General features: G+C 34.4%; 1 protein-coding gene across 1 annotated transcript in view; it reads left to right on the top strand.

Annotated features, from left to right (window-relative positions):
- Positions 1-8,276: 8,276 nt before the first annotated feature.
- LOC111087932 (epidermal growth factor-like protein 8) overlaps positions 8,277-27,396 on the top strand; it is a gene marked incomplete at its 3' end in the record, with an annotated part of 55,725 nt that continues 36,605 nt past the window's right edge. The window contains exons 1-2 of the mRNA XM_022396388.1: positions 8,277-8,291; positions 8,706-9,025. Of these exons, the coding sequence (XP_022252096.1) occupies positions 8,811-9,025 (215 nt within the window). The remainder of the gene's footprint in view (positions 8,292-8,705; positions 9,026-27,396) is intronic.

Genomic DNA, 27,396 nt, shown 5'->3' with positions numbered 1-27,396 from the left:
CTGATTTAAGAAATAATTTTATAATCAAGATGTTTCATCAGGCCATCAGCTGATTGTATTTAAACTATTGAAACTGATTTAAGAAATAATTTTATAATGAAGATGTTTCATCAGGCCATCAGCTGATTGTATTTAAACTATTGAAACTGATTTAAGAAATAATTTATAATGAAGATGTTTCATCAGGCCATCAGCTGATTGTATTTAAACTATTGAAACTGATTTAAGAAATAATTTTATAATGAAGATGTTTCATCAGGCCATCAGCTGATTGTATTTAAACTATTGAAACTGATTTAAGAAATAACTTTATAATCCAGATGTTTCATCAGGCCATCAGCTGATTGTATTTAAACTATTGAAACTGATTTAAGAAATAATTTTATAATGAAGATGTTTCATCAGGCCATCGTCTGATTGTATTAAAACTATTATAACTGATTTAAGAAATAACTTCATAATCAAGATGTTTTATCAGGCCATCAGCTGATTGTATTTAGATTCTAATATTGCTGATTTTTATTGTATATTCTATGACTATTGTGAGTGGTATATGAGCAATTATACATTACTAGTCTAAAATACTCGCGCTCTGTTGTGAGGTTCAAAGACCCCCTCGTGATTCACAGAGGCAACAATGTATTTATTACTCCTCACTCATCCCCAATTACTTTTATAGCTACCTCAAGGGAGAGGGGTTTATACCCCAAAACAAACCCTGTTAAGATATCCATTCCTGCTACTTGAGTATGTGTGTAAAGTTTTGTCCCACTGACTTATAAGTGGGGTCGAACATAGTTTGAAACGTGATGCCTCCGGGAACCCGAGAGGGACCAGGAACACAAAATCAGATGGTGGATTCGGGTTTAGTGGCTAGGAATACTTCCTGAACCCCATCATGCCTGGGTGACCTTGGTATGGAGCTATTCAATATAAATTGAGAACACCATCCTCGAGCCACCCAACTCCGCCATCCAAATATGGTCCTCCAAGCCTCAAAGCTGTGTGAAAAGTTCGCGGACAAACAAACAAATTCATAATTTGAATTAATATAAGACATATCGGTTGGTTGATGGGCAAATAATTCAGAAATGTAAAGGAAACAAACCATTTTACACCAAAAAATTACCAAAATCACTCTACAAGAACAGTTATAGACATAAATGTATATGACTTAATTTTAATAGTATTAGGAAATGGCGGCAGCTAATTAATGGCTATATTCAAAGTGCTGCCTAAATATGACAAATGGCGGCAGCTAATTAATGGCTATATTCAAAGTGCTGCCTAAATATGACAAATGGCGGCAGCTAATTAATGGCTACCGCCATATGTCATATTTAGGCAACACTTTGAATATAGCCATTAATTAGCTGCCGCCATATGTCATATTTAGGCAGCACTTTGAACAGCACTTTGAATATAGCCATTAATTAGCTGTGCCTAAATATGGCAAATGGCGGCAGCTAATTAATGGCTATATTCAAAGTGCTGCCTAAATATGGCAAATGGCGGCAGCTAATTAATGGCTATATTCAAAGTGCTGCCTAAATATGACAAATGGCGGCAGCTAATTAATGGCTATATTCAAAGTGCTGCCTAAATATGACAAATGGCGGCTTCATTGTCAAACTTCTTTGATGTTCTTTGTCTGCCGTACGGAGTTGCGTAAGTGAGCCTGTAGTACGCAGCCACTAACATATTTCCTATCATCTGACACTCGATGGGAGCTGTTTGACATATAATCGAATAATAGCCAGTCAAAATTTGCAGTGCGTACTGGAGGGATTTAAATATTTTCATAAAACGTTTATCATAATTTTTTTTTATTTTAACCAACGTTTTTTGACATCAAACAATTGTGTATATTAACCTCGATGAAACCCCATAGGCGAAACGTTGGTTAAAAAAATCCTTTATATATATATATCGAAGTATAAAATGATAACAGCCTGAGCATTCTGGTAACGCTCCATACGATAGAACCACGTTAAATTGTTCTTCAACTGAATATTGTACCGTTATTTTGATGAATAGGGAAATACTGCCGCACAATACCCGTGCGTTAAATTACCTAGGGGTTTTATTTTAAAACTTTTTTAACCTTTCAGACACTTCACATGTACAATGGTCTACTTTTACAAAATTTTGACGCACATGATCTACTTTTAAAAAATTCTGACACACGTGGTCTACTTTTACAAAATTCTGACGCACGTGATCTACTTCTACAAAATTCTGATTTTACATCTCAGATCTAGGTTTGGGTAACAACATTTGCTGTAGTTGGGTTTCTATCTTCCGTGGCACAGGTTTATATGAATGAAACGAGTACATATATAACTATAGCTTTTGGGTGTTTTGAGGGGGGGGGATTTTTGGTAGTTTCGGGTTTAAAATCTTACATTTGTTATCGTCTATACCTTTGAGATCGATAGTTTGGGTGTATAATGTATATTAATAAAATTCCTGTAGGACATGACCTTGAGGATTACCTTGAATTACCTCAATGGTATTCTTAAAAGGTAGGTCCACAACATTTAATTCCATACCATAAACAGTTATTTCCTTATGCCTATCCATTTCCAAAATGTTGCCTGTGAATGGATACTGAATGACCTTGTATTGTGTAATCAAGATCGAGACAATAAACAAAAGATACACAACAAGAAATCATGGGCGTCCGCAGAAATTTTTCCAGGGAGGGGCAAAGTTTTCCAGGGGGGGGGGAGCAAAGTTATGTGAAATTGTGAATTGAATAAAAAAAAATTCATACACATATGCTGAATGAATAAAGAAAGAATTATGATTCTTATTTTCCGGGGGGGGGGGATGTAAGAGCAAGCTGTCACCACTTCTTGCTAGTTTCATGTCGCGCGGGCTGTAAATGACAGAAATTGCCATAATACAGTGAACAAAAACAAAGAACAAAACAAATAGTTGAACAAAAAGAAGGACCACCAACAGTAATCATTTAAAGCAACGGGAGAAATTCAGCAAATGATAAACTAGATCTGTTGGAGATCGTTTATTTCTGTAAGCGATATTGGTATGTCTAAACACTAATTTGGAACTGTCATCAACTAAGATATGTTGTTGAGTGAAGTGCAGATCTATAAAAAAAAATGGAAACTTGATCTGTTTATCCATCTGAAAGTCCATTTATTCACCCATCGATCGGTTGATCTGTATACTTAGATTGTAACAACCAATAATATATGTTTCTTTAATAAATCGACCCGTGCTCACGAGCGTTTCATGGGTTATTTGAAGAGAGCTTTAATCTATTATGATTAATCATATATCTAAAAGGAGTATGCGTTGTATATTATAAATGCAATGCTTATAATGGGGGCTTTAGCAACACATATACTGTGTCTCCTGTTGTAAGAATTAATTATATTGCAGCTTAAATGTGTTTAGGGACGAATGTGCAGTTCCTTCATAATAACTTCCCATTTTTCTTCCATTGATGATAATGCGAATCAACCAATTGTATTTAAATCAAAGTGATCAAACATATAGCAACAAAAACGGATATTAAATTGAAGGGGGACTTAAGAAACTTCTCACCTATAAATTTACCGCAGGTTAGTCCTAAGGTAAAGCTCTGGATTTCGGAGCTAACGAGCCGGGTTCAAATCCATACGATACCAAAAAATAAAAATAAACAATCTTCCCGCTTTAAGATGTGAGTGCGTTATAAGGGTAAGAGCTAATCCCTTACCGTGGTAGGTGTTATGGTGTTACTGACTGACTGCCTCTGTTCAGTAGTTCAAAATTTGGGACGGTTGAAGATAGCCAGAAATTCAAACATATATATAAGTGAGTCAAACAAAACACAGGTTTTATTTTAATAAGAAATAATGACAGTGTTATAAAGATTTTGAGTTTCTTACATGAAACAAAAAGTGCTTCAATACTGAACTTTGTCTAGTCGAGACCTCTTTCTGGAACGGCTTCCGTTTTGGTATGCCTCCATCCCTAGTGTCTCAGCGATTAGTATACAGGCTTACGACTCTAAAATCCGGGTTTCGGAATCCTTGGTGGGCAGAGCACAGATAGCTCATTGTATAGTTTTGTGCTTAATAACAATCAAACCAAAACATTTTTTGATATATTTCTCTAAATTTGGGGGTTGTTAAAGAAACTCGACGTCATCGTCTCCTGAATATAAATTATAATACTCCGAATGTTGTTTTTCTTCTTCTTCTTCTTGTTCCTTGCGTTTCTATAACAATGTTGTTCCCCGATGAGACAACGGTAAATTTGCGAACTTAAAAAGCTAAAAGTCCCACAATCATTTGGAAATAATAACTAAACTTTTTGAACAGCTCTGGCGATCTGTACACCAGTCAAATAGTTGGTCACTCACAACCAACTAACAACGTCCCACAAGCATTTGGAAATAATAACTAAACTTTTTGAACAGCTCTGGCGATCTGTACATCAGTCAAATATTTGGTCACTCACAACCAATTAACAACGACACACAAGTATATGCAAATAATAACGAAACTTGTAGCAACCACCAAAATAAATCAAACGATCAAATCTTAAGGCGAAATTAGGTTCCAGTCTTTCAAAGTAATTAGTGAAAGATGTAACGAAACGACCATTAATTCTAACATTCATCTCTATTTGTTTGTTTGTTGTAAAGCACAAAGCTACATAATGGGCTGTCTGTATTCCGTCCGCTGCGGGTATTGAAACCAGATTTTTAGCATTATAAGCCCACTGATTTAACACTGAGCCACCGGGGTGGGGGGCGTCTGTATTCATGTATAATTTTTCAAATCTTCCTAAAGGTTTGCTTCTTTAATTTCGGTAGCGCATAGCTATAATTAGCAACTATCATACGTTAAACATCACCTAATCAAAGTGTGACAAGGTTAACAATTTCTGCACTGATTGAAGCAGAATTATTCAAGCCAAGTTGATACAAAAAATACAGTTTAAATAATTACTACACTGCCTTATATCTGAGTCTATATGTTAACATAAAGTACAGAGCAGGTGAACCTTGGATGACTGACTGCATGATCTTTGCATCTCTTACATTAAACCCCATCGTGGCTTAGCGGTAAGCCTAAGAGGTTTGTAACACTAGAAATCGTGTTTCGATACCCGCAATAGGCAGAACACAGATAGCTCATTGTGTAGCTTTGGTCTTAACAACAAACGAAAATATTTTATTAATGCAATTTGAACTTATGAAGTTATAATTAGGAAAATATTAAAGTCTTTCGTGATTAGGTAATATATATTTTTTTCCTTTTCGAATACGAAATGATGAGTGAAATCTTAAATCTTAGCAAACAAACGCTTCTTACAATTGTAGTGAAATAATAAAAAAATTCGTATAGATATCAAACTTCTTCCAATCATACAAACCTTGAGATCTAAATTTAATCCAGTGTTTATTATTGTTATTTGTTAAAATATACATATATTGACTCGTCATCTTGATGTAAAAAAAAAGATGTCATAGACACGTCAAACTTTGTCTAATCATAAAATCTTCAGGCTATGGAACTTTTCTCAATCTTAATTATTTAATCTAAATACAGAAACTGATTCTATACACCAAACGAGCTTTGAAAATAATTTTCTTTACTAAGAATACGTCGTTAAAAATGAGACAGAAGTTAAATATAGAAATGCAAATGTAAAGCCAAATTTAAATGATTAATTATAATTTCTTCTCAGCTTCGTAAAATCTTATTTATGAAGATATTGTATTGAATTTTTACTAGTCTCAGCTCACGAGTTTTCAAGCATTAGTAAGTTTTACATAATTAGAAATGTCATTGATGTTTGTTGATAAACTGCACACACAAAAGGATAATAGTAGTTTATGATATTGTATGTACGACAAGTCAAAACCACAATCATAAGATAATGCTAGTCCCATCAGTTCATGTTTAAGAACAAAATAACTGGCATGACCTAAACGACAGCACATGGAACTGTGGATCCAAAGGCTCATGGCTCGTGTCTCATTGCCCCTTCCTAAGAAATCGCGATCTAAACCTTGGGGTCGTATGTGTGTTATAAAATTGACACTATATTAAATTACAGTGTTGGTGAGTGCTTTTACTAGCTGCCATCTCTCAAATGTATCAGTTCAAAATTACAGGCGGTTAGTGTAGTTAGCCCTTGTTTAGCTTTGTACGAACGTTCGAAACAACCCAAACTACACGATCTTGTCTCGGTTTATGTTTGAAATTAATTATGTAGTGTTTACTCTGTAGTTAATTTCAAAATAATAACTGATATAAAACTGACCTTGACCTGACCTCGGCATAATAGATAACAACGCACGTCCCCCCCCCCCAATGTGTTAAACTGTCCGACACGTTCTTTGAAAAAGAGAGTATTTGGTCTAATGGAGTGGTCTACACACTCACAGGACTTCAATCCTGCCAACCATATATAGGGTAGTCTGGAGAGGTCCGTCACATTGAGCACAATAATTACAAACTCTGAAAAATCCTATTTCAGAGGAGTGATCGGGAGTACTTCAGGATATTTTCATTACTCTGATATTTAGCTTACAACGTCATTGGTGCCAGGATGTCCTTGCTACACATGTTGACCATACTTCGCATTGATGTGAAACGTTATGAACTATAAAAATGCTTGTTTGTTTATATGTAATTAAGCACAAATCTAGACAATGGGCTATCTGTGCTCTGCTCACCACGGGTATCGAAACCCGGATTCTAGCGTTGTAAATCCGCAGACATATTGCTTTGCCACTGGGGGGGGGGGGAAATGATTTGTTGTAAAGAGTAAATGAAGATTTGATATACGTAACTTTGCATTTTTATAGACTCTTCACAACAAATCATTTACGTCATAAATCACCAGATGCCGTACATAGATCACCAGCTGCCGTATTTGTACAGGTATCAACTGTTCATTTGTTGCTAAACACAAAGCTACATAATGGACTATCTGTGCTTTTCTCACCGCGGGTATCGAAACTATATTATTTGCGTTATAAGCCCTCAGACTTACCGCTGATCCACCGGTGTGAGAGGGGAGGGGAGCAAAAGCGACTGAAGGGTGGTTTTAATTTATTTTTTAACAGCAGTATTGCTTTGACATACATAGCTAAGATTTTATGTTACTATTATCTATATACGTAGTACATACAATTCTTTTTGTTTCAGTACAGCAGTAGATGACTATAATTCCTTGTACATGTATTAAAACAGCTAGTCTTGCAATAAACACTTATAAAAATAATTTTCAGATAATATTAAAAATAATTCTCCTTGGTTTAACTAGAACTTTACTATGCGACCTCATTATAGAACACTTTCCCATAGTATTAGATTACTGCAAATATATGCTGAACTGTTCATAGGTATTTTCATAAGATAATGTTGTTGTGGATACTTCAGGTCGAGCACGTCCCAGTCGTTAGCTTCCATCTTAGGTTCCGGCGTTGTGTCAAATTACTGCCCCAAAAAAGTCGCTCTCCGCACTTTGGGGCCGTGTGTACGTTATAACAGTGCTGAGTAATTTTCGCTAATCGTTCTGACAAGAGTAGCCAAAGAGATGGCAGCGGGTAGTGTTGTCTATCTGCCTTCCCCCTTAGTCTATCCTATTAAAATTAGTGAAGGCTAACTTTAGACAGCCCTGGTGTGGTTTTGCGCGAAATTCGACAAAATTGGAATCGCATACTTTTCTAGCCCTAAAAAAGTTTTTTTTCCTTAATTTACTTTTGTAAATAATGTTACCTAGAAAGTGTTTATATTTGTTAAGCTTCTCAATGTTTCTATTCTGTACTGAAATCAATCACCTTGTTGAGTTCATAAGCTTTTTATTTAGATTTTAATTTCTAGTTACTGAATACCATTTGAAACTTCTAAAAAAAAACCTGTCTTTTCAAAGGCAAACCAACGTGGTTTTAACCACTGACGTTGACAGTTTTGTAAACAGATTGAAAATTAGATTAAGTTGTTATAACATGGGATTACTCAAACGAAAAACAGAATTTATCAGCTCTAAACTCACGCGGGCGCTTATATACCTCTCTTGAGTGATAGATCACTGACACATTACGACTCCTCTATCATGTTTTGAAGTGCCAATGTAAAAAAAAATAAATAAATACATAACTGTTGAAACAGTTAAGATACTGTACAGTCATAGGACAATATATAGTAGCTTTCATCGAACGTTAAGTACAGACATATAGTGGCTTTCATCGTGAGTTAAGTATAGACATATAGTGGCTCTCATCGTGAGTTAAGTACAGACATATAGTGGCTTTCATCGTGAGTTAAATACAGACATATAGTAGCTTTCATCGAACGTTAAGTACAGACATATAGTAGCTTTCATCGAATGTTAAGTATAGACATATAGTGGCTCTCATCGTGGGTTAAGTACAGACGTATAGGGGGTTCTCATCGCACCGTTAAATAAAGAGATATATTGTGGCTTTCCTCGTGTGTTAAGTAAAGATACATAATGGTTCTCTTCGCACGTTAACTACAAATACATACATAGTGGCTTTCCTCGTATTAACTACAGATATATAGTGGCCCTGCTCGTATGTTAAATACAGATATATAGAGGTTCTCATCGTGCGTTAAGTATAGATATATAGTGACTCTCATCGTACGTTAAGTACAGACATATATCAGGACGTTAACTATAAATATTCATGTTTTTTTTCCTTCCTGCAGCTTGCCCTTAATGCCGTATCGGAGCAGGATGATAGTAGATTAACCCGTGGTCACGACGACATTTTAACCCGTTACTCAGCCATAGAACACATAATTATAAAAGACATGGCGAAGTCAGAGAAATGGTATAGTGAAGGACTGTTGTTTTTCAATGCATCGTTGATACTAGTATCAGTGGCGCCCTTACAATCAAGTGCAAGGACCAACTCGTTAGTGTCTTACAGAGAAGCATTAGAAAAAACACGTGAAGTTCAGAAATCTCTTGCAGCCCGAAATTCACACACCGATTCAAGATTCTTCGAACGCCATCGACATCCTGGGTATGATATGATTTCTTTTTTTATGATTACGAGAGATAAGAATATCCTTTATATTCCATTTATCATCGTTTCATTGCCTTAGTGGGTTATTTACAATATTGTTTCTTGATTAAACTATCTATATCCTGTCACTTAAATATCAATGTTTTTACACAGTTTTGCTCTCTTGGTTACTTTTTTCAGTTTGTAACCAGTTCTAACACATAAGCATAATTTACGACTTATGATAAACGTAATCAATCTACTTAACTTTGTTGCATGTTTCCTTGAATAGTATTTTGATTTCTGTTTATCGCCATGGCTAGTACCCCATACAGTCATCTAAGCTTACGTTCTAATTTCTTTCTTTATTATTGGCTGGGCGTCGCCTAGTGTTACTTGCTAATGTATGAATCATATATTGTGTAGTTCAGTTGTTGTATTATTGCATCATGATACCAGAACCTTGTAGGTTTTCTCACTGCTTTAATTGAGTATTATTGCATCGTAATATCTCGTAGTGGGTGGAACATTCTAGGCCTCTGTCAGGCTATAAATACATGCCCAAAATGTAGTTTAAGAGTTTAAGACAGTTAGTTAGATAGCTAGATCTAGACTGAGTGTTGTGAGTTTAGCCATAAGGAGCATGCAGGGGTGATTTTGAAAGTGAAATTATCACAGATTGTATTGTAACAACAGTGTAGAGAATAGTTATACGTCTTATCAATTTGTGTTCTAAAGTAACTGAACTGTTCGCGACCTGTTGCCGTAAAACGCTCTCGGCCTCTTGGAGCCGCTGATGCGCTATAAAGGTGACGGTCAAATCATACTATTTGGTAGACAGGAGTAGCCCAAGAGTTGGCGTAAAGTGTTTTTGTCTAACTGGCTTTCTTCTGGTCTATCAACTCAAAATCAGGGGCAACATTTGCAGTCAGCCCCTTGTATAGCTTTAAGCCAATTTTCTGAAACTGGTACTTGTTTTAGACACTAATTATCTGTTACATTATATCAATCTTTTCGGCTTCTGATCTGTCACTATCTTCAGAGGAGTCTTAAGAACAACTGCTCGATCCTGGATCTACTTTTTAGAAAGACAGATGTGTTTCCACTTCTCCGGACTCTTCTCTCAGTGGGCTGTTAATCAACCTACTATTTACATAGTTTCAATATAAAAATATACATTTTGCTGATCTCAACGCTAGGTTGGCTGAGTGCGTCATCAGTTAATTGAACGTTGAAGGCTTCTTTATGTTACCTTTTCCCTATTGTGGTTTATTTCGTGCTTTTTCTATTATAAGATTTTCTTCCCTTACACGATTGGCTATTGTAGATAGATCGGTACTACACAGTCTTGGTTGTCTGTTATGCTCTTGAATAGTTTTGTCTTGTCGTTTTATTTCTCCAATGTATTGAGGCTCTAGTGTTATTGCGTGGACTAACAGAGATCACATTGTTTATCGACTCATGGAGGATTCTCTGAAGATATTTGTATATGTTTTGTATATCTTCAGGGAAACTTTCGACCTACAGAATAGACTGTGTGTTTATAGTGTTCTTGGTGCTTAAAGAAGATATTTTTATTTGTATTTTCTTCTTTATCAAATGTTCAAGTACAACAAGACCAACAACAACTTTATCAGGCAGCAACAGAAATACCGATCTATGTACAAAAGCCCATAGTAATGTGAATAACTCTTAAATAAAGGGATATAAATCTTATACACAATAAAAATAAAGGTAAAAGGAGCTTTCTACATCTATCTAGCCAATTAAAAACACATCCAGACAGCCTATTGTAGAAAACAACAAAAACTGATTACCAGCCCTTCTTCTAACAATAAAAACATCAAGTGATCCTTGCTCTTAGAAACAGGAGGGCACGAGATCAAATCCTGGCTTCTGACTGCATATACAGTTCTCAGAGTTCCCTGATGACAACAGCAGATTAGCAGCGGCAAAATTAGGATGTAAAGTATAAATAATAATTAGCACGTTATAGTAAAAAAAATAAGAATCAAATAACTAATTAGTAATTATAATTAAGTGAGCATATAGAATAATAACCGTTGCAACAGTTGACATCCTCTTACCACAGTTTTACACTGAGTATTTGATTTTAGTTATTTATTCACAACGGCTACTTTCTGTTACAAGTTTGTTTGAAGTTAAGCACAAAGCTACACAATAGGATATCTGTGCTCTGCCCACCACGGGTATCGAGACCCGGTTTCTAGCGTTGTAAGTCAGCAGACATATCGCTGTGCCACTGGAGGGGGATTCTGTTACAATCCAGTTTTCCTTAAATATTTTTTTGAGTTTGAATTATATATATCCTTTTTATTTATAATGTACATATATTCATTTGTGTAAACTAAGTTTATTAATTTATTAATTCTTACGGCTGTTGATAATTCTGTGTTAAAAAATCTGTTCCATACAAGCTAGAAAACTACGTGTTAATAATCATCTGCGGATTATTAAATCAGATTATCTATATATATATACAAATATATCTGTATATATTTCATTTAATTTTAACATACCGTATCCGTAAATGAGTTGCGTAAAATGTTAGGGTTATTTAAATCCCACATATTTCGTCCACTTTTGAAATTACGCCTACATAAATTGAATTTTTTTCTTCCGAGATTCTGATAAAAACGTATGCAGCAAGTTTCAGAGATCTCTCCCAGTCAACAAGATCTTCACTAATGTTTAGACGAAACGACATAAACATAGTCAAGTTAAAAACGTTCTCTTGTAGTAATTCGAAGAAATGATAAATGTAGCCAATATGAAACGTCCTCATTTAATGTTCTACTTAGGCTTAAAAACATACACTGGCGAAACGACATAAACATAGTCAAGTTAAAAACGTTCTCTTGTAGTAATTCGAAGAAATGATAAATGTAGCCAATATGAAACGTCCTCATTTAATGTTCTACTTAGGCTTAAAAACATACACTGGCAATATAAAATGGTATATTCGAATGATCTAATGAAATATGTTATCTGATTAAATCTCTCCCCCCTTAGTGGTCTCATAAGACGCTGCACACTAACTCGTAAATTTACTTGACCCCCATCTTCATCCCAAGACTCCCACACATTTGTAGAAAACTCCATTTATTTGCATAGGCAAAATAGAATGCTCACTTTCATGTTATAAATAGATCTTTTCTATTTTAGTTTTTTCTGTAGTTAAGCACAAAGTTAAGCAATGGGCTATATGGGCTGTACCCATCATGGGTATCGAAACCCGATTTTTAGCGTTATAAGCCCATCGACTTTCCACTGAGATGCTGGGGGTGGGGAAAACCTATATAAATATAGTAATATCTTGGTTAGCCTGCAAGACAGTGAATAAAACCAGTGATCTCTGTCTATCGCTATAAAATGGGTATTACAATAAGCGTTCAGCTAACAGAAGTCTTGTTAACATAGAACATTTCTTTGGCCAACTATTGAAACACAATCGTAATAAAAGATTACTAGCTGTGTCAATTGAAAATAATACATCTGTCAAAGAAAAATCCGTTCTGGGTTGGAAGGTGATACAACCTGAACTTAGGTGGAGTCATTATAAAGTGGGCCCGGTATGCCCTGGTGGTTAGGTCACTCAGTTGGCAACCCCATGTTCTCGGGTATAAATCCTTACCCCTGGATATGCTCGTCCTTTCAGCAGTGGCTGTATTATAATGTGACAGTCAATCTCACTATTCTTTGGCAAAGAATAGCCCAAGAATTGGTGGTGGGTGGTGTTGACTAGCTGCCTTCCTTCTAGTATATCACTTCAAAATTAGGGAAGGCTAGCCCAGATAACCCTCGAATAACTTTGCGCGAAATTTAAAACAACCAAACAAAGCAAATTTATAAAATGATCCATTAATGTGCGTAATAAAATTCAAAATACCCTCATCTAATGAGTTAATAAAATAACAGAAACAGCAATTTTAAAACATCCTCGTGCCATCTTCTGATAATATTATACGTACATATGCATGCACATGTAAAAGTATTCTCCTCTAGTGATTTAATAAGAACAATCTCATCTTTCTGGCTGAATGGCATGCATCTAAGTGGGATTCTCTCTTTTTAAGAACTTCAAAGAACACTATGGTGACTTGACACCAATTTTTAGACGCAGTTTTATTAGTATAAATATAACAGAAGCAGGTCTCGAAAAGTCATCTTGATCTAGAGACGATAGACAGCCGTTAACCCAACAGATAGGCTACCAGCATTACTACCTATGCCTTTCATCAAGATCTTTAAGCTAACTTCTTCATTTCCCTGACATTTTCCGCTCGTGCACTTGGAAGATATTGGATTCCCCACAAAGAGTTTGCACTTGAGTTTGCCCACGTATGCCAGACAGTACAACAGAGTCATCAGACACATTAAACTGCCATTAATGCTTAGTTGGTGTTCATTAAGGTCAATCTTCTTCAGTTATTTAAAGTGGTATAAAACTAAATACAGTGAGCACTGTTATATCCATTCCTTATCGGTATTACGCTATTAAATAAACGACTATTGGTGGTACACTATACCCTTTGTTTCTTCTTGTTTTAAAACGAAAAAGTTTATACTTTTAGTACGTAAAAGTATCTATGCCAAAAAAAAAGAGCACTAAAAACATAATAAATATAGATATATAAAATTTGTAATTATTTGAATTAATTTTGATTAATGGGGCTCCATCGTCCTGTTTTAAAAGGATAGTTGAAGCCGCCTTCTTACGACATGCAAAAATATTTCAGTGGATGTAAACAGTTAATTTAGTCTGGATATTTTACGGATATTTAAAAAAATATATTAAATATTAGAAACCAATGCCAAAAACCTTATCTCTATACCCACTATTGCTGTGTATTACTGCTAATTGCAAATAATTTGTAAAGCATTGTTTATTCGACTTCTCACTTCTTTAGAATTAGAATATTAATTCCTCTTTATAAAAACGATTTGCATATGCTCTTGGAGTGGCGTGTTGTCAAAAATGCAAGTCTTATTGCCACGGCCGAAGCGTTTAGCATCTATACATTTGGTTGTCGACGACTTTCCGACCATTCCAGAATGCTTATGCGAGGATATCATAAAAACTCTTACCGAAGAGAAATATTTACGTTTGACACAAGTAAATTAACGGACATGATACTTAGAAGAATGGAGACTTTAAATTCTTCATAGAAGCAGAAAAGTTCCCAACAGAACGTTTGGGACATCATAAGACTCCTAAACCACACTCCAAGTCAATCCCGAGCAATACTAGCAATTATAATGAAGATGGACACATCTCTTGCTACCGGTAACAACAGTATAAGCAAATACTTAAAGCTGACGAAAGCTTGCAAGTCAAATATTCACAAGCTTCTAGTCATACCTCTAAATTAACATCCGTTTTCATATGAAAGATGGCTAATAAATTTGGAATCATGACATTAAAAGCCACCAGACACAACTTGAATGGACTTCAGTGCCTTTTGTCTGCCTAAATGTGTGGCCTAAAATTGACTCCATCATTGATCAAAGAAATTGTTACAGATTGAGCACGATCAATGATGGAATATATTGTTTTCAGAGCAGCAAGGGACCAGAATCATCATTCTTAATAAGTACGATTAACCTCTAATAAAATCTTAAACGTTAAATTTGTACTAAGATATAATTCATCCTGGAAAACAGATTTTGATTTGAGATAGCTCATTAGTCAAGGCATAAAGAGGTTGCTTAGAATAACTTACTATTCTCGTGCTAATTTGAATTCTCAACATACAAATGTAGCAATGTAACTTCACAAAATCTTTTAGTGCGTATAACCTCATAGAGAATACAACATTGTCATTTATTTTTACTCAGTTTATATGAAGCTTAGCATTCAACGTGCTGGGCTGCATATCGGGAGGCTCAAATTCCGAAACATTATGTCACTAAACATGTTCCGCCCTTCCAAATATGGACGCGTTATAACATTAATAACCACGTAACGCTAATTAATGAGCTGGACACAGTTTTATGACGGCAGGTGCGTCTGGTTAGATCATTTTCTTCAGGCCAGTAATTTAAAATTTAGGACGGCCGTACTTGAATTATAAAAGAGCTCTTACCTGGTCGTTTAGCTCACGTGCATATAAAGTAATGTTTAGGTTTAAAATTCTAATTTTTTAGTTTTAGTATTGGCATTGTAGTAAAAGCATTCATTTGTTAAAACAAATTTTAAAGAATGTCATTGAAAGAAACTTAAGTTAACTTTGTAATTTTGAAAAGCTAAGAATTTTTCCCATAACATTATGATCCAAGTATGGTTGAATTACTTCTTTGTTTGTAGTTGAACATAAAACTACACAAGGGATTATCTGTGTTGTGCCCACCACGGGTATCGAAACCCAGTTTTTAGCGTTATAACTCTGCAGACATACTGCTGTGCCACTGGGGTACATCGTGAATTACAGTAAATTAACATCACTGTCATTGTGATAATATGTAATAAAAATTTCACTAGCAGCAGAGAAATGTTGGAAAATTAACAGTATTTATTGCACTTTCAAACAAGCTAAAACAAATCCAATAGCTTGTCCTTGAGTATATGGAAAACAATTGAGATTGTGCAAACATTGTAAGGAAATTTTATACTACTATAATACGTTACGTTGTCTGAAACACATTATACTAAAAAAAAAGAGATATAAAAATAAATTGAAAGTAATGAAGTTAATTAATGCTCCTGTTCCATATTCATCTTGATTAATCAATGTGAAATTTCGAATTTGAAGTCTATAAAAGTAGCTTTTCAGACCAATCTTTTAATTGCCATAAATCACTGCCCAGGAGGTTTATTATTCAGCATAAGTAAATGCAAGCAATCGTTATGAGATCATTTACTGAGCTATTATGCAAACAATTAAGTTATAAGATAAAACCTAGTAAGTGAACTTGTTTTACGGTACCAGGATAAAGCATCTGGTATGTGACATTTAAATTTTTACGAGGCATAATTAAGAACTTTATTTAGTTTCTGGGCCTAATATTTGTGATAACAATTTCGGCAGAGTGCAAATGTATTTATTTTCACATTTCTCTTAATTAGTCCATTATGAATTTGAAGTTAAAGTTGTATAAAAATAAAATTCCATTTTTTTATTGTTTTATTTTTATCGCAAAAACACCCTGTCTCACAATGGGACAGCAGAAAGTCTACGGAGTTACAACGCTAAAATTCGGGGTTCGATTCCTCGCTGTAGGAACATCAAATAGCCCAATGTGACTTTTCTTTAAAATAAACAACAAAAGCTCACACATTATTTTTCAATTATATATTAATTATCTTAATAATAAGTCCGTAAATAATTTAACAATTATTATGAATATTTCAGTGTATTTAAGATACGGTTCAGATAGAAGAAAAAATGAAAAAATTGAAAACGAAAGATAAATCACAGACAGATAAATTGAATTTTACTTAATGACTAATAATTTAAAAAAAAGACAAATTTAGTTCACTCTGTTACAGTTAGCTTATGAATTAAAACAGAAAGGCATTGCTTGAAACGTTGTAGAAATGAAACGTTGAGAAGATGAAACTGTGTTTTCTATAGCTTATGGTTCGACTAATTAGATCAGATATATCGAAAATATGTATTACGCAAAAACAAGTAAAAGGATAAACAGTTTGGTAAAAGTTTTGACGGATTTTCTTTTCGTAATGTTCATCTTTTTCTCCCTCTAGCTGTAACATGTGCTTCACACAATATGTATTTTCACAATATCGACGTACTTAATACTTCAAACATAATAATTTTAAGATATGGGCTTATATGGGAGAAATTTTGAGAAATAGTTTTTCCCACTTTAGTCATACTTAGCATTAGAAGTAGTCTATATTTTCAAGTCATTCTGTAAAGGTATAATATCATAAAACTGCAGCTGCTTATGCGATTACACTTTCTTTATTATTTGATCGTTCGTTTGCTTGTTAAGGAATTGAAAGCACCCTCTCTATATAAAATAACAAGTGTGTGAATGAAATGCACACTTTTTTGATATTATTTTATTTTTTATCTTCTTTTCGCTTGTTTAAGGAACTGAAAGTGCTATATCTCTAAGAAGACAGCTGTAAAATTTAGGGATCTAAAATACTGACAATGAAGATGTACATACAAAGTTTATCTCCACATCCATTTGTTGCATATTATTTGTTCATTGACACCATCAGAGGTGTAAGGAGCATCGGTTGGAGTTGAGAGTGGTGGGAAAGTGGCTGGACTTTGATCAGTCTGTAAGGAATTGGAGATTACAGCAGTCTAAGTTTCATGTTCTACACGTATGAATATTACAGGACCCCTACGATTAGGAAAAGTTTTAATTCGACACAAGAAACAGGTGTGCATGGTCAGAAAAAAGAGGCCTATTAGGTGGATTGAGAAAGGAATATAAAAGACTGGTGTTCATCGAAAATAAGATAGGGAAATGCGAGAGAGAACGAATAACCAGATAGAGGCGAAAGAAGAAAGTAATATGCTGCCTCCAGTAAGAAACAAGACTTAGTTCTAAATCTATGTGTTATAATAATAAACAGCTATTTGTTATGCTTACATTGATACTAGTAGATTCCTAATAGAAATAAGTACAAGCTCAAAACAGTTGATGAACATAAGAGAAGAAAACGAAGCGCAAGTATAGCATGATTCTAACAAAGTGGTGTTAAATCGATCTATAACATGAGTTTTCACCCACTATTTTACCAACATACTGGTATTTATACTAAAATCACACCTTTTGTTAGTAAAGTTGATGATGCTCGTCTCTTTATTACAGTGAGAGACAGGGGTTCAGCATCCTAGTAATGCGAGCCAAAGACGAATATTGGACTTTCGTGAGGATGGACATTCATATATTTCCAAACACACACACACACACACACATATATTTCCGTTGTTACAAATAACTTATACTGTTGCAATTAAAACGGAAATCTATAGAAATTTCTAAAGGTAAAATAAAAATAAACATTTCTATTAATCTCTCCAACAAAAGTATGGATCGCAGGATATACTATTAGAGAAATTAGGAAACTATAAAAAAACAATATATTTCACGTGATTAAGAAGACTCTCAACTGTCTCATTGAATACAGCTTTCAACAGAGTAAACGTGTTCTCTATTCACCAATATTCTTCCCGAACTGAAATCTAGTGCACTGATAGCCCTCGTGTGGCTTTGCGCGAAATTCAAAACATACAAACAAATAATGAAATCTGGTAAGGCAAGAATTAAAAACTAGACTAATTTATTTTTACCAGGAATGAAAGTTCTAGTTATGAGGCTAAAATGCAATTCAGTTTTCTGAAAACGTAGCTAAACATCGACCAGATTAAACTATAAAAGACAAAATTATTACATGCAAGCTACAGGATTTCGTTCATTAGTCATCATGATATTTTCTGTTTTTCAGCAGTTTATTTTAGTTGGAAAACTTACCACTTTCCTAAACATTATGTCACATGTTGTTCCTCTTGTCACAGGAACAGCAAAGTGTCACTACCATTTCGCCTTTCGTTCCGAGATCAGGGTACCAGTAATTCTATAATATGTTGCGTTGAAAATTAGCAGAAAATGAAAAACAAAACCATTTTCTGGAGAAAAAAAAACAAACTTAAAGATTTTATGCAAAACCTGTAGTTCTTCTTTTCAGATAAAGATAAGCATCTTGACGTATGACAGATTACAGTGTGTCAAGCTTAAGACACAATATTTACATAAATTAAAAAAAAACACACTAAAGAATCTTGTTGAAAAAAGTAGCTAACCTTGAATATAAAATGAACACAAAAATTACATTTGGTAATGCATTTATTCATTAAAGCCCAGCTGTTTTCTTGTCTGTCGGGTTTTTTCTTATAAATCATGCTTATAAGAAGGAGAGACGTCATCAATAGCTACAAGCAAAAACTAGAAGTCTGGAATTTTCCAGTATATTTTTCATTTGTCATGTATTTACCACATGTTTGTGTGAGTAGTGCTGTAAGAAATCATGTAAGCTATAAAACGTTTTAAGATTAATGTATGAATTCTATATCGTACACTGTGCAAATAAAACGCGTGTTAAAAACAACACACCTTGTATTCTGTGGAACACAAGTCTGATGTTTGAATACCTTAAAAACAGCACAATAAATGTCGGTAAACAAAACACAAGTCATAACATTTATAGTGAATGTTATACAATCTACATACGCAGAATAATATTAGTAAATTAAGGCATTTCATAAGAAGAATTAAAATTCAAACAATTTATAAAAACAATATTTTCAAAATTACCTCAGACTAAGAGCGATTTGCTGCCACCATGGGTCGCTCTTGAACTATTGACACGAAAACTTGTTATAAAAATGTTACCTCACCTAACAACGATGTATCTAAATAAGCACAATTTTGAATTAAAAACAGCGTATGATTTATGCTCTTAAAAATGTCTTCTGTATTTTTATCGTAACAACAATAAACTGTTTTATAGTTCACACATTTATGTGTTTGGCGAACACAATTTGTGTTGTTCTGAAATAACATAATGTTTGTGTTGATTTACAACACAGCTTTTTTGTATGATATACACTACGCATAGTTGTGTAATTTATTTCTTTGTTTGTTATTTGTTTATTGTTATGCATAAAGCTAAGAAATGAGCTATCTGTATATTCTGCCTACCGTGGGTATCAAAACCCGAATTTTAGCATTATGAGTCCTCAGAATTACTACAAAGTCACAGTGAAGCTCTCTCGGAAATGATAATTATTTCGTAATGTGAAAGAAAAACATTCAGAAATGCAAACTTATTGCTTCTAAAAACATAAACAATACACACATTTATAGTTCCCACGCAAAGGAATTGAGTTTCTAAAGTTATCATTCTTCGTGTAAACTTTTGATGAGCCCCATTTTATATTTCTATCATCCAAGGTATTGAAGCTGTGCACTTGAAACTAAAGGCCCGTATTTCATAAACGTTACAGAAAAATCAGTTCTTGAGAAGTTACAAAATATTATACCTACATACATATATATATATATATTATTGATAGCATACTGATATGTAACTCTATTAAAGCAAATTCATATATAATTAATTGTTGACTAAACTCCGATCCTAATATTGTTTATTGTGAGTAATGTGATCGACGGTTTAATGAAACTACTAAATCCTATACCAAACAGCATTAGACATCTAAAACCATAAAGATCTCCTTTCAAAACAAACCATACATATTCAGATTATATTTTAGTTATTTTGTGCAGAGTATCTGAAAAACGTTTTTCACATGTGTATATCCATAAACTATATCAAAAGTTTAATTTTGTAGCTGTATTTTTCTAATCAGGAAAAAAAATAATCATGGTTGTCAAGATTGTGTTTTTATACAGTAATTAGTACATTTTACAGTATGCACCATATGAAACAGAGAAAGGTCTGCAAACTTTGCTTTTCGACTGATAAGTCTAAGCAATATTTCATTATAATTAGTAACTTATAATAAAAGCAGGTTTTTGACACTTTTTTCATCTAGATTTTGGAGGATTGAGAATCCAGTAACAGAACACCCAACGAAAAAATAATCAAACAAAAATCATACTGTTATTCGTTAAGTGAATTTTTAGCTGATGGAATTCTATGTTAATGATTAAGAAAATTGGAAGAAATATTATAAGTTCTTTTTTTAACAGACTCTCTATTACTAAAATAGAATTGGTTTTAGTTACTACTTTTTCATATCTAGGACTATTTTAACTTTGAAAATAAATCCACTCTATTTCATAACATTTTTAATATTCGTAATACTTTTTAGTGTGATTTTCAATACAGATAGATACTTAAACTTCGTTAGATATTACTGTTTCTTTGAGTTTCACGCCTGTGGGGGATATGGGAAGCAGCTTTCATTTCAATCAATGAGTGAGTAGTTTTTCATACCCAGTAATTTATTGATTATTGTCACTCAAGTGAATTAAGACACTTCAAGTAAAGGTGTTTTTGTCAAATGTGATGTTTTATGCCATATAGCTTATTTTACATCTCTTTTAATTCATGTTCCAGCACTCGTATTTTGCAATATCAATGACCCAAGTGACCTCGCTATGCCATAATCTGGAATGGCTCAATACTATTTGTGTCTGTTGCATTAGATTTGAGCCAAAGTGTTTTTCTAATGCCTGGAAGCGATCAAAATTCGATTGAAATCTAAAGAGATAAGAGGGAGAAGGTGGAACAAAGCAATTAAACTAGGAAAAGAATGTTCCATAGCCATACAGGCTCGCCAAAACCCTCTTAATATTGCATGGAATATCTTTTGTGGCTTTCAAACAAAGTTGAAATTTTTGTATTAAACCAACCTGGCCATAAGACTCCTGTGGACCCAACGTTACAAAATCAACCAGTTGGACTGAAGATGACCTGATTTCAACTATTCATTTTTAGAAATCAGTGTTTTCCAGACCCATCATTCAAAATCACGGCCATAATGGTGGTGGATTAACCATATATGGTCTGGGATGACGTCAAATTCAATGACAAGACTGACTCCATGCATCCCGAGAAAGTTCTTTGACAGCTAAACTGTACAGAAATGAGACCCTAGACATTTACACGAAACTGTACAGGGACACCATGATGACAATTCCATTCTTATGGATGACAATTACACCCACACTTTTTTCTGTTCCTTCAGATGGAAAACACTGTCCTTCTAGAGTGGTTGGTCTGTCCTGAACATTAAGCCAATCGAGCATTATGAACTGTCTCCAGCATCTTGTTTCATCAGCCCTAAACAGCCTATGACTCTCTGCAAACTGACTGATACCCATGTGCATGAATGGGAATTTCTGCTACATTTCAAACTCCAAAAGCTAATCAGACCGCGATGTCAAGCAGTAGTCAACATCTTGATAAGATTTGTGTAGTTACTTTTATTTTCTATCGATATATCTAAAGTTTTCACTTTCGAGAAGTCCCCTCTCCCATGCTAAGTGGTAATAAAGACACAAAAGTCTTTGTGTTTAATAACATAAAATACTATATACATCTATCAATTGATTGCTAATCATCTATTATTTTGCTATATAAATTCCGAAAAGCTATTACTCCCAAATGGTAAGCAGTACGGTGGTTATCAAGCCCAGACTGTAAATCCGATGGTTTAAGGTTTACATCCTGTTAGTTCGAGAGACTGTGGTTGCTCTAATGAGAATGAGAATGAGAGTCATAACCAACATATGACCAGTAAACAGTAGTCCAAGAGATGGCAGTGGGTGCTGTTGGCTGCTTTAACTGTAATCTGCCAGGTCAAAATGAAACGTTCCTCGTGCATAGAACAACGTATCGACTATCAAAATAAATTGATCAAGAGTCAATGTATTATATATTCGGAGGCTATCTGTACTTTTTCATGTGATTGTTGTTGAAACCAGTTTTATTAACTCATTAATAGATATGTTTACGTCCACTGCTTACCGTTTTTAACACAAATAAACTTACATTGAAATATCTGTACACTTGTTTGGAAACATAACTACATAGCATGTTTTTTTATCATTTTGTTTTATCTATAGTTGTGTAATGGGTCAAAGTGCTCTTTGTGGGGAAATAATGTCCAGTTGTAAGTTATTTTTGACCCTATTTGTTTTTACTTTAGTGAGGACAAACCTCTTGTGTTTTTAATCTATATTTATCCTGGATGGATTTAACATAAAGTTGTATTCTATGTTTGTTTGTTTTATAATTAAGCACAAAGCTACACAATGGGCTGTCTGTCCTCTGCCCACCACGGGTATCGAAACCAGGTTTATAGCGTTGTAAGTTCACATACATACCGCTGTGCCACTGGGGGGGGGGCGTGTTCTATGTACTGATGAAACATTTGAACAGGTGATTTTTGACCATGGTTTCTAGTGCTGTGGTGGTGGACAGACCTTAGTCTTATATATTTATTTAGCCTCCAAATGGCACAGCAGTATGTCTACGTACTTACAATGATAGAAACCGGGTTTTATACCCGTGGTGGGCAGAACACAAACAGCCCATTGTGTAGCTTTGTGCTTAACTACAACCAAATATATATTTATTTATTTTAATTTCTAATTTTCTGGTATAGATAGGTATAAAGCGACGTTCGATACTCTGATTAGACATGCACACATCAAACGTTCATGTCTGACCCTTATATTCCCATTTTGTGGTGGGAGATGGATCTTTAGAGAATCTAGGAAGTATCTAATACAAAATCCGTAACAGCGACCCTTAAGAAACGGACAGAAAAGTTTTAATTTATATGAAGGATTACCAGACAAGTGTGTGTCGGCCAGTTCCATTTATGAAACACTAGTGAGTAATCATTGTCAGTAGACGCGGTCTTTGCTGCTCTCGCGGTAGGTGGCCAATCCTGAACTATTCATCTAAAAGATTTAATTGGCTGTGTAAGCCATTTAGTAGTAAATTTGGAGACATTTTGAAATGTTAGACCTCCAAGTATGGGGATGAAGTCCTTTAAATCCTTTTATATAAATTTCAATCTCCATCTAAAGTTTCTTTTAATCCTTTTGGACAACTTATAAGTTTGATATGATTGATAGAAGTTGAATCAGTTGGTATGAGTGAAAGGTTCTAAATGTTTAAGAAGACATGTGGAGAAGTAATTGGATTTCACGTGTGGAATAAAGAATACATCGAGCGCCACCTTGACACTTCACTGTCATGATAATTGATGTTTCATATGTTAACTATGTAAATATAACTGTAGACACATCATTCATCTTAGGTTAGCTGTTACTGGGCTGCAAATGGTCTAAGTGTTATTTGCAAAAGATATCCCACCATGCTACTGAAGATATCTCATAGACTAGTAAATTCATCACATATAACCCTCGGAAACTTAAAACTATGCGTTACTTTACAACGCGATAAAGTGACTGACTATAAAAGGAGCTTATTGATCTTGTTAAAGAAGAGGGTTAGGGGAAGTATGCTGGAGTTGATTTTCTTTTATTAACTACACGTGTTTGGAGTGTAAGAATAGGTGACTTTTCTGTCTCAGTGCTGAGGTTCACCAAGCGCTATATTATAGGTTTACATAAAGTGGGTCTAAAGTTTATATCGCGGTCTTTCTATAGAAATCCGTTAGGTGTGTGACATTTTCATTGTACCTGTATTATTTATGAATAGTTGAAAGTAAGATTTTGGAACTATGAAATTTGAGGTGGCTTTAGTATGGGGATGTGCCTTAAAAGTATATATATGTTCTAACTTTGGTGAGGTCAAGACTTTGGTCGTACCTGAGGGTGAGATGGGAATTTTAATGCAGAACTCTGCTCTTAACTTTCTTATTTTACAGTATTGTGTACTGTTGAAGGTTACTTAGCGGTCATGGCCGCTTTATATTGCAAGTACTATAATTATTTTCATCTTGGGCGGATAATTCATGATATAACATACTTGTGATGCCTTGGTTTTATTTTAGTTTTTTAATGTGTGATTCTTCCAGTTTCTCCGAGGTATTAATCTGCGCAGAAACATGGTACTTTGTCTGTTGAGTTCTTTTCAATTTAATTACTCCAAAAACCGGTTGGCATGGCATATCCTGGTGGTTAGATCGCTCGATTCGTAACCTGAAGGCCGCGGGTTCGAATCCCCGTCACACCAAATATGCTCGCCCTTTCAGCTGTGGGGTCGTTATAATGTGACGGTCAATCCCACTATTCATTGGTAAAGAGTAGCCCAAGAGTTGACGGTGGGCGGTGTTGACTAACTGCCTTTCCTCTAGTCTTTCACTTCTAAATTAGTGACGGCTAGCGCAGATAGCCCTCGAGTAGCTTTGCGCGAAATTCCATGGAACAAACAAACCAAAACTGGTAAAATCTTCAACAGCGCAAAAAAAAATTGTCCTTTCTTTACTTTTCGTAATTTTTAGTGTAGTTATTATAATAGAGGATTTAGAGCCACTTAGAATTATTTTAACTTAGATGAAACACAAAAGCGTGTTCCATTAGACACGCCCAGTTAAGGGCATCAAGACACCTTTTCTTGCTAGTATTAAGTGCCTAATTCATCTAGCGATTGGTATTGGTTTTGGTTCCGTTCGTTTTTCAGGTGTTCTATTTTGCGAGTATAAAGTTACTGAGAAATAAATTTCCAAACATCGAAACTAATGCTATAAAAGTTCACTTCCAATACAAGAGTTCTACTGGAAAGATTGTTTGTTTGTAATTAAGCACAAAGCTACACAATGGGCTATCTGTGCTCTGCCCACCACGGATATCGAAACCCGGATTCTAGCGTTGTAAGTCCGCAGACATACCGCTGCTGGAAAGAAGAAAATGCTGACTGTAGGTGATCTTGCTATGTGATTCTAGGGTTAAGATTATCAACAAACCAATGTCCTTGTGGAAATAAAGAATGGCTCAAGTCCAAGACAAATATGGCAGCTTATACAGCTACCGATGTGTTATATGAGATAAATTAAATGAAATATGTATAAAACCAATTATATTTAAATCATTCATTTTTATTAACGTAAAGCCACACAATGGACAATATGTATTCTCTCCAAATCGAACCCCGGATTTTAGCGTTGTAAGTCCTTAAATATAACGATGAACCACTGGGAAACACTCAAGTATCGAAGGGAATGGAACTTACTTTTGTAAATAATTGGGATATATATAAAGAGAATGCCAGAATGAAGTCAAACACTGTAATTGACAACATGAATAAAGGTAAAGCCAAAGAATAAGATAAAACTTTGAGTAGAATGGTTTGACACACTTGACTCAGGTCAAAATAGATTGGAAACTTAGTGGTTAGCATACCCTGATTTCGAGACCGTGTGTGCCCTCTAAAAGTGACTGTTACATCCTATTTATTATTCAGCTGGACAGGAGTAGCCCAAGAATTAGCGTTGGAGGTGTTGATTGACTTCCCTTTAATCTATAAGTTCAAACTTAGGTGTTGATTGACTTCCCTTTAATCTATAAGTTCAAACTTAGGTGTTGATTGACTTCCCTTTAATCTATAAGTTCAAACTTAGGAGCAACTGTATTTCCAGATAACCCCTTGTGTAACTTTGCACGAAAGTTCAAAATATAAAATAAACTTTGCAGTCAACATATAGCAGATGGAAACAGCTGAAATTTTGATTCTGATCCTGTCGCCTGTGAATGAACTTATCATACTAATTTTTATAAAGTTGATAACTTCACTCCAAAGGGCTTTATAAGTAAAAGCTTCAAATATGCTTAACATTCTTAGAGAGACAAGAAAACCATCCATTTGTATTTTTTTCAAAAATGCTTATTTTCATTTTATTACCATTTTAGTTTTACACTCTCATCAAAAGACACGTACATCTGTAATAGTTTTAGCACAATTGTAAATCAACGCTTCAAAATGTGTTCTTATACGTATCAAGCATGTCTATGTGTGTTTGGTCTGGAGTGGGTTAAACCATCGTAAAAGTTTTAAAACATTTTATAAATATATTGGAAAGGTTGAGCAGTCGTCAATTAAAGTATCATTTTTATTATCGAACAACTCAGGATGCTTTGTGGAGATATCAATAACAAAAATATACGAAAAGAAACCGGCGTTAGATATATTTTTCAGGTTCTCACGCAGGGTGTAATTTAGATTAACAGACTTATTTTTGACGTGAGCGTAAAAAAATTCTTTAACAGCGTGGTTTTTCCTAATATACTGTTTTAAGTAATCTCGTGATTTAACCACATCTGTCGAGGATTTATTTGAAAATTGTTATTAACGTTGTTGACAAAACAGTACACGTGTCTATAAAACCCACAGACAGTTTAACTAACTGTTTACTGCACTGTTATCTCTATGTTGGAATGTAATGCACGTGCAACACTAATATGTTAGCCTTTTTTTCAGTTATTCTTCTGATTCCTAGCATCATGACGCGAGTCACGCAAAATACTGTTACTTTCTACGTTTGAAAGGTTTGTTTCACTTCTTCATTTCCCTCTGAATGTGCTCATGGGACAACATATTTCCCTCAGAGTCCTTTTCTGTAAAAACTTTGCGATGCAACAGTTTTCATTGTGTAGCTTCGCTCTTAACAACAAACAAATAAACCAAATGCTTGTTGAGGGAAGGTCATCAGAATATCATTTACATCCTTTGTTACTTCTTCAGAAAAAAGATTTATAAGAATAATTTTGCGTTTAAACTACCAGAATTCTGTCTATCTATTATTTCATCAAAAATATTATATATTTAGAAAATAAATCATTATTTAGTAGTAAACTTCATGTTTATGATAAAGAATTAATTAATTAATTGTTTGTTTTTTGAATTTCGCGCAAAGCTACACGAGGGCTATCTGCGCTAGCCG

The sequence above is a fragment of the Limulus polyphemus genome, unplaced genomic scaffold (assembly GCF_000517525.1).
Source record: "Limulus polyphemus unplaced genomic scaffold, Limulus_polyphemus-2.1.2 Scaffold2865, whole genome shotgun sequence".
Lineage (NCBI taxonomy): Eukaryota > Metazoa > Arthropoda > Merostomata > Xiphosura > Limulidae > Limulus > Limulus polyphemus.
Note: the sequence above shows the minus strand (reverse complement) of the source record. Positions and strands in the feature narration are given on the sequence as shown.